Genomic DNA, 11,350 nt, shown 5'->3' with positions numbered 1-11,350 from the left:
CTCCCTCCCACCCGAAGCAAGCCCCTGCCACCCCCCTGCACCAAAGCGCCTAAGCCACCTATGGCCTGAGTGCCCTCAGCTCCCTCCCTCCCACCCCACCCAAAGCAAGCCCCTGCTCCCTACACCCCCACCAACTTACCCTTCTAGGTGGTGGTGGCGGCAGCAAGCAGAGGCAGCACATCCTGCTTCACACTCCTCCCGGCCTGACTAAGGGCTGCTGGGAGCTGGGGGTGGGGCTTAGGCTAGTGTCTGCCCTGTCTGCCCATCCACCCAGCAAATTGTTTTTAAAAGTTTTTTAAGAAGTAAAAAAAAAAAACCTTTCCGCTTTCAAAGCAGGGAGGGGTGTGTGTGGGGGTTGCAAGCGTTGTGAGCAGGGGTCTTGTTGTAGAAAAAGAGCTGCCGGAGCTCATTAGCATAATTCATTAGCATAACTTATTTGCATATGCCACGCCCCCTGACATCACCGGAAGTGACAGAAGGCCACACCCCCTGACATCACCGGAAGTGTGTCAGAAGGCCCGGCTACTTACCCTCCTGCTTCATCCTCATTCCCAAACGGAATGAGGATCGAAGCAGAGGGCGGGGTAAAGAAGGGGGCGGGGCTTCACCACGTGACCGCCCCGCCCCCTAGAGGTTCTCTTCCGGAGCTCCGTACCTGAGAGCTCCCCCCCGACTAGAGCCCTGGTTGTGAGTATTGCCTGCACTGGTTGCCCTGGGGGAGACTCAGTCCTCCCTGGAAAATTGGGGGGAGACGCTAGCCCCTTAGGGCCCCCCCATAGTCTACGTCTATGAATCTAGTAGGTAGCCAAGAAAATAGGCACCTGTATTAATCAATTTTAATGAGAAAGCACCTGCATTGTAGGGTTGAGACGCAGCAAAGTAACATCTTGTTTGTCAAATATGTAATTGATGACTGACCAGACAAAGAGATTTAAACTGAGCATGTGCAAATGATGTCAACAATTATGTAAAGTGGGGAGGAGCACGAAGAGCATATAAGCAAGATCCCTGCTACTATTCACTGAACATCTACGCTTAATTCTTAGCTGTGAGATGTTCCTTTATTCAAAAAAATCCTTTTTCTACCCTTTATTGCCTGGAATTGTCTGTCTTACTGTTTTATTGGCTAGCCACACAAATCAAAGAACCTTCGCACCCTCAGGGCGTTGCCTTCACAGGTAACGCCTGGTATGCTCCTGTATTTACTTATACTATCTTCTGTTAATACAGAAGCCATTCAGTTTTCCTTAGCTCTGTCATTTTGAGAACACAAATCAGAGAACAAGTATGCAATAAAAACAAACTCCTTGCACTTTGAATCACTAAGTATTGCTGGAGTATTTTAATGATGGTTCTTAAAAAGTGTATATAATTTTAAGAGGGACTCAGTAGCATTGATTTTAAAAAACATGGGAGCAAAGACAATCAGAGAGACATTTTTGTGGTAATTCACAAGAAATATTTATTTTTTTTGGCTAGGCAATATTATTGCACAAGTGCCTAAATTTCGTTAATATTCAAAGAGAAAATCTGTTGCAGTAAAAAGAAGTCTGTTGTGCCATTTTAAAGACTAATAGACTCATTGCGGCATTGGATTTCATGGACTTGAGTACACTTCACCAGATTTTTACCACAGATGGGACTAGAGGACAAAAGATCCTCAATAAAGCTAAAAAGTCATAGAATGTAAGAGGTCCACATGGCTTTTTGGTCCCACTGTTTACAATATTACTTTCTCTCTCTGTGTGTATTATACCTTTTAAAAGAAATGTAGCTGATTCCCTTATGCTGCTGAAAAGAGCAAAACCAGACCAGCCATCAATAAAGGGCAGGGGCCTCAATGTACTTGGGGTACTCCCAAGATATACACAAAAATGTGATTTTTAAAAAATGAAGTGGTCTTTATGTCCAACCTGATGTATGTAGGACTGACTGCATAGCAGCAAATGGCTATTATACACTTGCATATATTTAGAGCAATCCCTAAGTATGAAACAGCAGGAGACAAAAGTTGTTCAATTTTCTACTTTTCATATGTATCAACTTCAAAGGGGCCTACTAATGGGAACAACTGTTTTCTACAGTTCCACAAAGATCATTATTGTTCCTTCTGCACCTTTTGGAGCTAGACATTTTTTCTTTGGGATTATAGCCCCCTCCCTAACTGGTGTATTAAGATCCTTGGGACAACAGAAATACAGCCCTGGTGTGGAGTTCAAAACATCAGTGTGTATACTCTGGGTACAGGTCCTTTCAACTACGGACCAATTGGATTTGATCCTAGGAAAGCAAAGTTAAACTACAGGCCCTGTAGTGAGCTTGTTGCTTTCATCAAGGTATGGGGTCTTGAAATGTAAGCAACCAGGTAATCTTGCAGGACTGAAAAAATGGGACATACAAGGTGCATACTAAAACTTGAATCATTAAACACTGTCTTGAAAGCAAGTCAGTGGACAGTTATGTCCAGATACCCATGACATACTTATCATCACAGCCCAAAAGGACTAATATAAGTCACAACTATGCATTTGATGCTTTTTAAATTGTACCCCAAAGGTAAAGCAGAAAGATCAAGAAATATAAATCTGTTTTCAGTTAACATTTTCATCCCACTTATAACCTCTAAAGGCATGCTCATCTATCGCAAACATTAAACTCCAGGAATAGTTTAGTTCTCCACCCACTCATCCCACAGCAAAACAGAGCTCTCAAATGTAACCTGTTTAATGTCTTGTTCAGTGCGCACAGAGATATAGATTCTCTGCTCATCTTCACGGAGAGGGGGATGGAATACGTTACTGAAGGCTTGTCTCTCTTTTGCAGTAGCCAGCAACCTCATATACAGCAAACCAAATTTGTACTGCAGGTCAGTTTTCACTTAAAAGCTTTTTATAGCTAGGACATCCAAGTATAGTTTAACACCTCATGCCCACAGGCACATTACTGAACGATAACGATGCCAACTTCTCCAGTTTATATACAGAGAAGTGAGATAAACTGCTTTAATATAAACGATACCAGGTCAAAATCCTCATAATAGGTGTACAGTCATATCAGATAATCTTGTTGTGGGAGATACAATGGCCTATTACTTACACCCATCAACATCACTGTATTCAGGGGTCATTTCGAAGACAAAGAGGTGCAGGAGCTCATTAGCACAATACCAGTGTTAACAATGTGTATAAATTGCCATTTCCCCCTTACATTGACACAAATTGTAAGTAAAAAATTATTTGATCACACTTTAAACTTCTGTTGATAAATGTATGCATTTTTCATACCTATATTTGATACTCTGTTATGAGGACTAGTCAAAGGAAACAACTCATATCTTCTGCTAAAGAAATACATTCAGGCAGGGATCTTTTTGTAGAAATAGAGGTGCAGGAGCTCATTAGCGTAACTTATTAGCATAACTTATTTGCATATGCCACACCCCCTGACATCACTGAAAGTGTGTCAGAAGGCAACACCCACCGCTCAGGCTCCACTGGACTGTTTTGGATTGCTAGCTATGGGGGGTTGGGGAGAGAACGTGCATATCTGTCCTCGCAGAGGAGGGAGAGCTTGTACCTGAATAAAACTTGGTCTTAAAGGTGCCACTGGACTGTTTTGGATTGCTAGCTATGGGGGGGATGCGCAGATCTGCCCTTACAGAGGAGGGAAAGTTTGTACCTGAAGGCGGGGGAGGGGGCTCTGCAATTTACCTGGCTGCTTCTTGTTCCTCATGGCCCAACTGAGGGCTGCTGGGAGCAGGGGTGGGGCTTGTTGCATGTGCCCACCCCCTGGGCTTCTTACTGCCAGAGCTCCGCTCCTATGCGCTCCTGCAGGAAATGACCCCTGCATTCAGATATCAGACATAACAGAGCCTTATCTGTAGTAGCCTCAAAACTGTGCAACAATTTGCCTAGCACATAGTACAGTTCATGGCTATAATCTTTTGAGTACTGTAATCCTTCAAAACGTTTTAAAAGCTTTGTGATGTCTTTTCCATCAGACAATTTGCTTACTTGATCTGAGGAAGCCTAGATTCTTAATTTTCAGCACAATCCTGAGGGCTGACAAGGCAGAGATAGCTGGCTGCTGGTACAACCATGGTGCTGCTGGTCCGCATAGGCTGGGGACCGGGCAAATGCTCCTGCAATGGGGCTACGTGTGCTGCAACTGTGCCAGCGTCCCATGCAACCCCACCATCATGCCTACAAGGCATTGCATGGAAGTGATGGTGTGGCCTGTGCCAGATGGTCAGGAACCAAACACAGGGAGGCAACCATGGGGACCTGGGTCCCAGAAAAAGGAAAGGAGTGAGGAAAGGAGGAACCATACACAACATCACAACATAAGCACCCCCACTTTAAAGGTGCCAACCCCCATCAAACAGACCAGAGGTACCACCACACATACAATAAAAGTAAGTAAACACAATAATTTTCCACTTTTTTTCAAATTCTCTGACTGGATTTTTATTTATATAGTTTGTTAATTTGGCCACGATCGCATATTCTGCCATTTTCTCTCTCCAGTTTTTGTTGTTTGGGCATTCCTCAGCTTTCTACTTGGCTGCCCATATTATTCTGGCTGCAGTCAACCTGTATCTAAGCAATTCATGAAGTGTTCTTTCAGTATTGTCTGCCAGAATTCCCAATAACATCGTGTCTGATTTCATTTCGAAGTTAATTTTTAACATCTTCTGTATTTTAAATGTTTATGTTAAATGCTCTATATTTACTCTGATGTAGATTGTCCTTGTTATGAATGAGTTATAGATTATTATAATATCTGTATCTCCCCTTTTCCCTTGTTTTTTTGTATCCCTATTTTAATTAAAAATGTAAAAGATCTTAAAAAAGGAAATTAAAAAAAGGACATAAAAAAAGGACAGGGACCATTCACCCCATATTCTGGGAGACATCCCAAGCAGGTCTACCCAGGAGTAAGTCCCATGTAAAGCAAAGGAGGCAATCCCCTGTCCCAGGACAATAGCACAGGGAGAGCAAAAGTAGCACAGTATTGACCACGGGTGCCTAATGGTCACTGGCAGGGGCATCTCCTGGCACCAAAGCCACAGTGCCAAAGCTGGCCCCAAGGGGAACCATGGGTGGCTCCAAGCATTCCACAAGGGGCTACAGATTGCTGGAGCTAGTAGACTGGTGGGCTAGCACCAGGGGCAGGGTATGGGCTAGCACCAGGGGGGGCAATTTGGTGTAGTGGCTAAGTGCACGGACTCTAATCTGGGAGAACCGGGTTTGATTCCCCACTCCACTACATGCAGCTGTTGAATGACCTTGGGCAGGCCATAGTTCTGTCAGAGCTGTTCTTGAAAAAGAGCAGTTTCTGTCAGAGCTCTCTCAGCCCCACTTATCTCACAGGGTGTCTGTTGTGGGGAGGGGAAGGGAAAGGAGTTTGTAAGCCACTCTGAGACTCCGAGTGAAGGGCGGGGTATAAATCCAATCTCTTCTTCTTCTTCTGTCATCCTCATCAGTTCATCCTCAGCCAGGACCACCAGCAGGTCTGAGACATCAATGGAGGACATTGCAGTCCCGAAGCCAAAGCAGTGTGCCCCCCGACTTGCCCCATAGTGTCTCCTGCATGAGCTCCAGCTGGGGTGGAGGCATTCCACAGGTGAGCCACCACCTGGCCTCAACCTGTATCCTTCAGCCACATCATGCAGGCTGGTTAAGGGGCAAATGTGCCTGGTTATACTCCTAACCACATGCTGACCATACCCCTCTTCCTCCCAGGACATTGCTTATGGCTGTTCTGGTGGTCCAAGCACATCCTGTTGGCCTGGCTGGAATGGGTGGCAGCCGTTTTCTGGACTCCATCAGCACCTATGGGCTATGCCATAGGTTTCACTGGCATAACTTTCCAGATGTTCTAGACGGTATTCCTGGGCTGGGGCAGACTAACGCCCACTATGCCCTTGGGTCTGCCCCCTCCCCCACTTAAGTATATGTTTTAATTTTACACTGCTCTGCCCAAATTCTTTCTTTGAGTGATGAGAGTTTATTAAAATAAGAGTATCTGGGATCTTTAGTTTACAATTCATCAAAGGCATTCTCCACTTTAACATCAAAATACATTTGTCTTGTGCAAGAAGGAAAATGAAAACTATAGATTTCTTTTACAAAATGCTAAACTGAAGAAATATTCACATCACCACCACTCAATTGACAATTTAGCAATACTGAAGAAATAGCTTTATTTTTTCATTTACGCTGCTTGTGCTGAGTACACCTTGTTAGAAACAATTATTTAGTAATTGGTGTTTTGGGTAAGAGAAGCTGTAGGTTTCAATAGCTGCTTATTGTTTTAAGGTATTAGTGCAATTGTATATCCAAGATATTTGCTTTTGCCACAGTTCCAAACACTTTAATACTAAGGCGGCAGTAAAATCCAAGTTTCTTAACATTACAGAAAAGAACCAGACATGATTAAATTCTTGCAAAAGTACTTTTGTGAATACAAGCTTTGAACTTTCAAATTTAAAGTCTTTGTAATTTGTTAAATCATCCAGAAATATAAAATGTCCGAGGCTTTTAGAACTTTGCTCTCTGCTACTCTCCTTTTTACCATCATGCATACTGCTTTTGGATAGGAGATTATGAGTGGGCCAAGAAAGTCTGGCAAAAAAGAAACCAGCAAAAGACCAAAACTAGGATTAATATGTTTGATATGAGAAGGGAATTACCTTTCTCTATCCATTTTCATTAGTGCTTTCTTCTCAAGCATCTTTGATTGGTATGAATACCTTTGCACCCAATCCAGCCTAAGGTATGCATTTTTAAATCATATAAATATCAGTTTAATGTATCTCAGTATAAAACACTAGTACTGTGCTTGAGGTTCGCTCTTGCGATGGTACTTTAAGTGCTATGCTGTACCATATTTCCTGTACTATATTGAAGTACTTTACAATTTCAGAACCAGGTTTGATTCCCCGCTCCTCCACTTGCAGCTATTGGATGACCTTGGGCAAGCCATAGTTATGTCAGGGCTGTTCTCTCAAGGATAGTTCTGGAAAGAACTCTCTCAGCCCCACCTACCTCACAGAATGTCTGTTGTGGGGAGGGGGAGGGAAAGGAGTTTGTAAGCCGCTCTGAGACTCTGAGTGAAGGGCGGGGTATAAATCCAATCTCTTCTTCTATTATTAAAAACTTAGTTGTTTTGTTCTAGGTGTGACTTTAATGCTGTCTGTTCCTCCAATATTTTCAGCAAAGCTACATTTTTTGCCCTTAACATAAACCTAGCATACTATTATATAACTGTCACAAAAATATTACTTGTTTCTATTTTACTAATGTCTGCTATGTCCATAAGAATCTCTTATCAGGGGACAAACCCACTTGCATTACCAAAAGATGCAACAAAAGTATAACTGTTTTATAAGAAATTATATATTAAAGATATATATTTTTAATAGCACCAAAATCACATTAGTGTAAAACCACCCAGAATTCCTGAATATGGGCACAGTGTAAGTTTCCTCAAGCATGAATTTTATATGGCAATAAACTGAGAAAATTATGTAGACACAGATTTGTCTCTTATGTGCTGGTAAACTTTGTGAAGAAAGCTAGGTTTTGTTGCATCATTGAAGACTGCACGATTATCTTGGACCAGGTTTTCTGTTTATGAAACAAGAAGCAGTGGGAAAACAGTCTCAAGAATCTACCTTGGATCAAATCAGGATTGCCTCATGCATAAATTGCACAGCTGTTTATTAAAATATTTGTATCTTGCCTTTCCTCATGGCTCATGGTAGCCCATAAGTCATAAATTTAAAATTACAATTTAAAACCAACAAAATAAAATATAATTCCTCACCACCACCAAAACGATGCCTGCTGTTTACACCCCCATTAAAAGCCTTTGCAAATAAAATAGTGCCTCTTGAAAATTTCTAAAGATGGCATCTCCCTCACTTCCTCAGGAAGCCCATTTCACAGAGTCAGAACTACAATGGAAAAGGAATCAGTTCTGGTGGATGCCGAGTGGGCCATCTTAACTGAAATTGAGTAAAGCCTCTTGGATCAGCATACAGTTTCACTAAGTGGCCAACCAGTATGCTAAACAAACAGGGAATAGAGACCAAAGCCCTCCCCTTCAGATACATCCCAGCATAGGTATTCAGAGGCTTGCTGCCTCTGTATATGAAAGTTCCCTTCAGTAACCATGGTTAGTAGCCACTGATGGACCTGACAAGAAGAAGAGCTCATAGGTGGCTACCTGAGGTCCACAGGGACATTTGGGAAGAGATGGTAATTTAAATACATGAGTCCAAGGCTGTAAAGCCCGTTTGGTGTAGTTGTTAAGAGCGTGGACTCTAATCTGTAAGAACTGGGGTTGATTTCCCCACCCTCCACATGCAGCTGCTGGTGTGACCTTGGGTCAGTCATAAGTTCTTTCAGAGCTGATCTCTCAAGGGCAGTTCTCGAGAGAGCTCTCTCAGCTCTACCTACCTCACAGGGTGTCTGTTGTGGGGAGGAGAAGGGAAAGGGATTGTAAGCCGCTCTGAGACTCCTTCAGGTAGTGAAGGGTGGGGTATAAATCCAATCTTCTTCCTCTTGAATTGAATTCTGACACAAACTGGCAGCCAATGTAGCTGTTTTCAGATGGATGATTTATTTTCCCATTGGCTAGCCCCTGACAATAAGTAGGCTACCACATCATGAACCAGCTGTAGTTTCTGGGTTGTTTTCAAAGACAACCCAGTACAGATACAGTAATCCATCTGTAAGATTACAGACACATGCATCAGCGTGACCAGGTTGGCTGAGTCTAAGGAGAGAGATGACAAACAAGATGCAGTTGACAGAAAATACCACTGACCACTAGGTCAACCTGCTTATCAAACAGCAAGGATGGTCCTCGAGTACTCCCAAGCTCTTAAGGTACTCTACAAGTGCTGACTCCACTCCATCCACTGTAAATGATTTCAGTACCTCTAAAACATATGCATTTCTGACCAGCATTACCTCTGTATTCTCTGGATTTATCTTCTGCTTCTTTCTGCTTTCACCGCCTGACCACAGCCTCAAAGTACCAGTTTGGAGTCAAGACACATGCACCTGGAAACTTGGAGCTGGGTGTCATCTGTACATTGATGACTCCCATCCTCAAAGCTTCAGATAATCTCATTCAGTGGCCTCATATAAATATTGAAGAGCATGGTGATAGAATAGAAGCCTGCGGCACTCCACAGTTCAAGTCCCTCTCTGATAATTCTACTCCTCTGAACCCACCAAAAAGCTACTCCCTTAAGGCTCACATTCCAAAACCAAGTACTTGTAGTCCAAGACTGCAAAATATCAGAAATCAAAATTAAGTCAGGGAGGACACGCTCTTGAACAAAACAACTAAGGTCATAGAAATGACCAGGGTGCTAGCAGACAGTGGAGCAAACAAAGTCATTTGACGGTTTTCTTTTGTGAATAGTGTACACGTTTTTTTAGAAAAGGAAAAAAGAATGTACACCTGTTTAGCCATTCTCAACTTTTCCTTCTAGCTCAGGACCAATCCCCACTAACAAAGCTGAGCATTATTTAATCCTCTTACACCTTTATCATGAAATATAAACTACTTCCCAAAGTTCCGTGCTAAGAACAGTTTCCTGCGAGTATTACCCATTGAACAGACTTGAGTAAGATTCCAAGTGGACCTGCATATGATTGCGCCTACAGTCTTGCAACTGACACGTTTCATTGAAAGCTTGTCTGCAATAAGCAGATCACATCCAGTTTACCACAAGGTTCCCAACTATTGAAACAGTGACTTAGCTTTATCAACTACCAAAATAAATACTTTTCTTTTTGCAATATATTTTAGCTGCAGCTGGTTTAATTTATTGGAGGTAATAAAGGAGAAGGTGCATCAGAGAAATGGTTTAGCCCAACCTGACAGTTACAGCTAAGGTTCAGCAATAGGATAGACAGATATACTGCTAGTCTGATCAGCAACGAGTATTCTCCTGGAGCCTTTAATCTCCACATATGAAATCCAGTTCACCTTTTCTCCATGTTCAATGGTCAGTTTTGGTGAAATTGATACACTCTCATTTGTAGACTCTGCATTCATTTTGTGAACTTTTTTGGTGGAGTTGGGCATCCTGAACTTCTGTCTGTGAATGGTTTTTACTGGACTCTTCTGTTTACCTAGGTCATTGCTGACATTCCACAGCAACACTTTGCCGTCATTTCCTCCTGTAACCAGCCAATAAGCTTCAACTTCTGGTAGAAAGCAAACTTGTGACACCCCTAAGGAGTGCCCTTTAAATGCCATCTCTTGTTCAAACTTGGTACCTATGACCCGGAAGATTCTGATTTTACCATCTTCAGCACCACAGCCAAAAATATTGCCACAAGTTGAAACAGACAGGGAATGGACCAGGGGAGGGTTAAAAAGCTGGCCAGCTGACTGATCTTCTGCTTCCTCCTCCTGCAAGCTTTTGATCCAGAGGGGGCGAGTCTTCTGTAGGTTCCACAGCATAACCTTCAAGGAGAACAATGCAGAATTATTTGATTTAGTAGAGGCCCACTGCATATTAGTGCCAAATAGGGTTGCCAAGTTGTGGTGGGGGATCACAGGTCTTCACAGAATCTTTGCAGCGGGGACAGCGAAACGCGTTGCACCCACCGTCGCCAGGATCTGACGCTATGCGTTGCTCTGGCAACGGGGCTCCAAACACCCCCGTTGCCAGAGCGACGCATAGCGTCATGTCCTGGTGACGGCGGTGCAACGCGTCTCGCCGTCCCCGCAGCAAGGATTCTGCAAAGACATGCAGATCCCTCGCCGCGATTTGGCGAGATTTGGCAGGCGTAGTGCCAAATGATAACATGCTTGTGTTACGAAACACAAAAAATTGTGAAGTTGCCTCATTCTCTCAATTACAAATTCAGGCACCTTTTGTAAATGATGCTTAAATAAATTTTTGCATTCCCATGTCTATAAATTGAGAGAAAAAGCTCAAGTAAAACATATAAAATTGTTCTCTTCTACTTTATATAACGCAATGTTATAGCAAACTTATCTGCTCTAGCATAAGAACAAAATTTGAGTCCAGTGACACCCTTAAGACCAACAAAGCTTTATTCAAGGTATAAGCTTTCACGTGCATGCACACTTCTTCAGATACATTGAAATGGAAGTTGCCAGTCCATACATATAGGTAGAGGGTAAGCAGCAAATTAGCATAAAACATAATGAAGATGTTTAACAGATGCAAGGACCAAACAGGAATAATAAGCTAAGTTTATATGTTCACCATTTGTCTGGATTTAATTCCCGGGGAAGACATAGTGAAACAAACAAATAAATATATATATAAAAATTGGAGACTGATGTGTAA

The 11,350-nt window shown here is 42.7% G+C and overlaps 1 protein-coding gene and 1 pseudogene across 1 annotated transcript in view; both read right to left on the bottom strand.

Annotated features, from left to right (window-relative positions):
* Positions 1–6,735, bottom strand: part of SMCO1 (single-pass membrane protein with coiled-coil domains 1) — a 12,509-nt gene extending 5,774 nt beyond the window's left edge. The window contains exon 1 of the mRNA XM_015416050.1: positions 6,695–6,735. Coding sequence (XP_015271536.1) covers positions 6,695–6,735 — 41 coding nt within the window. The remainder of the gene's footprint in view (positions 1–6,694) is intronic.
* A 1,876-nt stretch (positions 6,736–8,611) lies between these two features.
* On the bottom strand, positions 8,612–10,494 carry LOC107114554 (annotated as a pseudogene).
* Positions 10,495–11,350: the final 856 nt, after the last annotated feature.

This window comes from Gekko japonicus, unplaced genomic scaffold (genome assembly GCF_001447785.1).
Source record: "Gekko japonicus isolate JY-2015 unplaced genomic scaffold, Gekko_japonicus_V1.1 scaffold300, whole genome shotgun sequence".
NCBI classification, from domain to species: domain Eukaryota; kingdom Metazoa; phylum Chordata; class Lepidosauria; order Squamata; family Gekkonidae; genus Gekko; species Gekko japonicus.
This window is presented reverse-complemented; position numbering and strand designations above follow the sequence as displayed.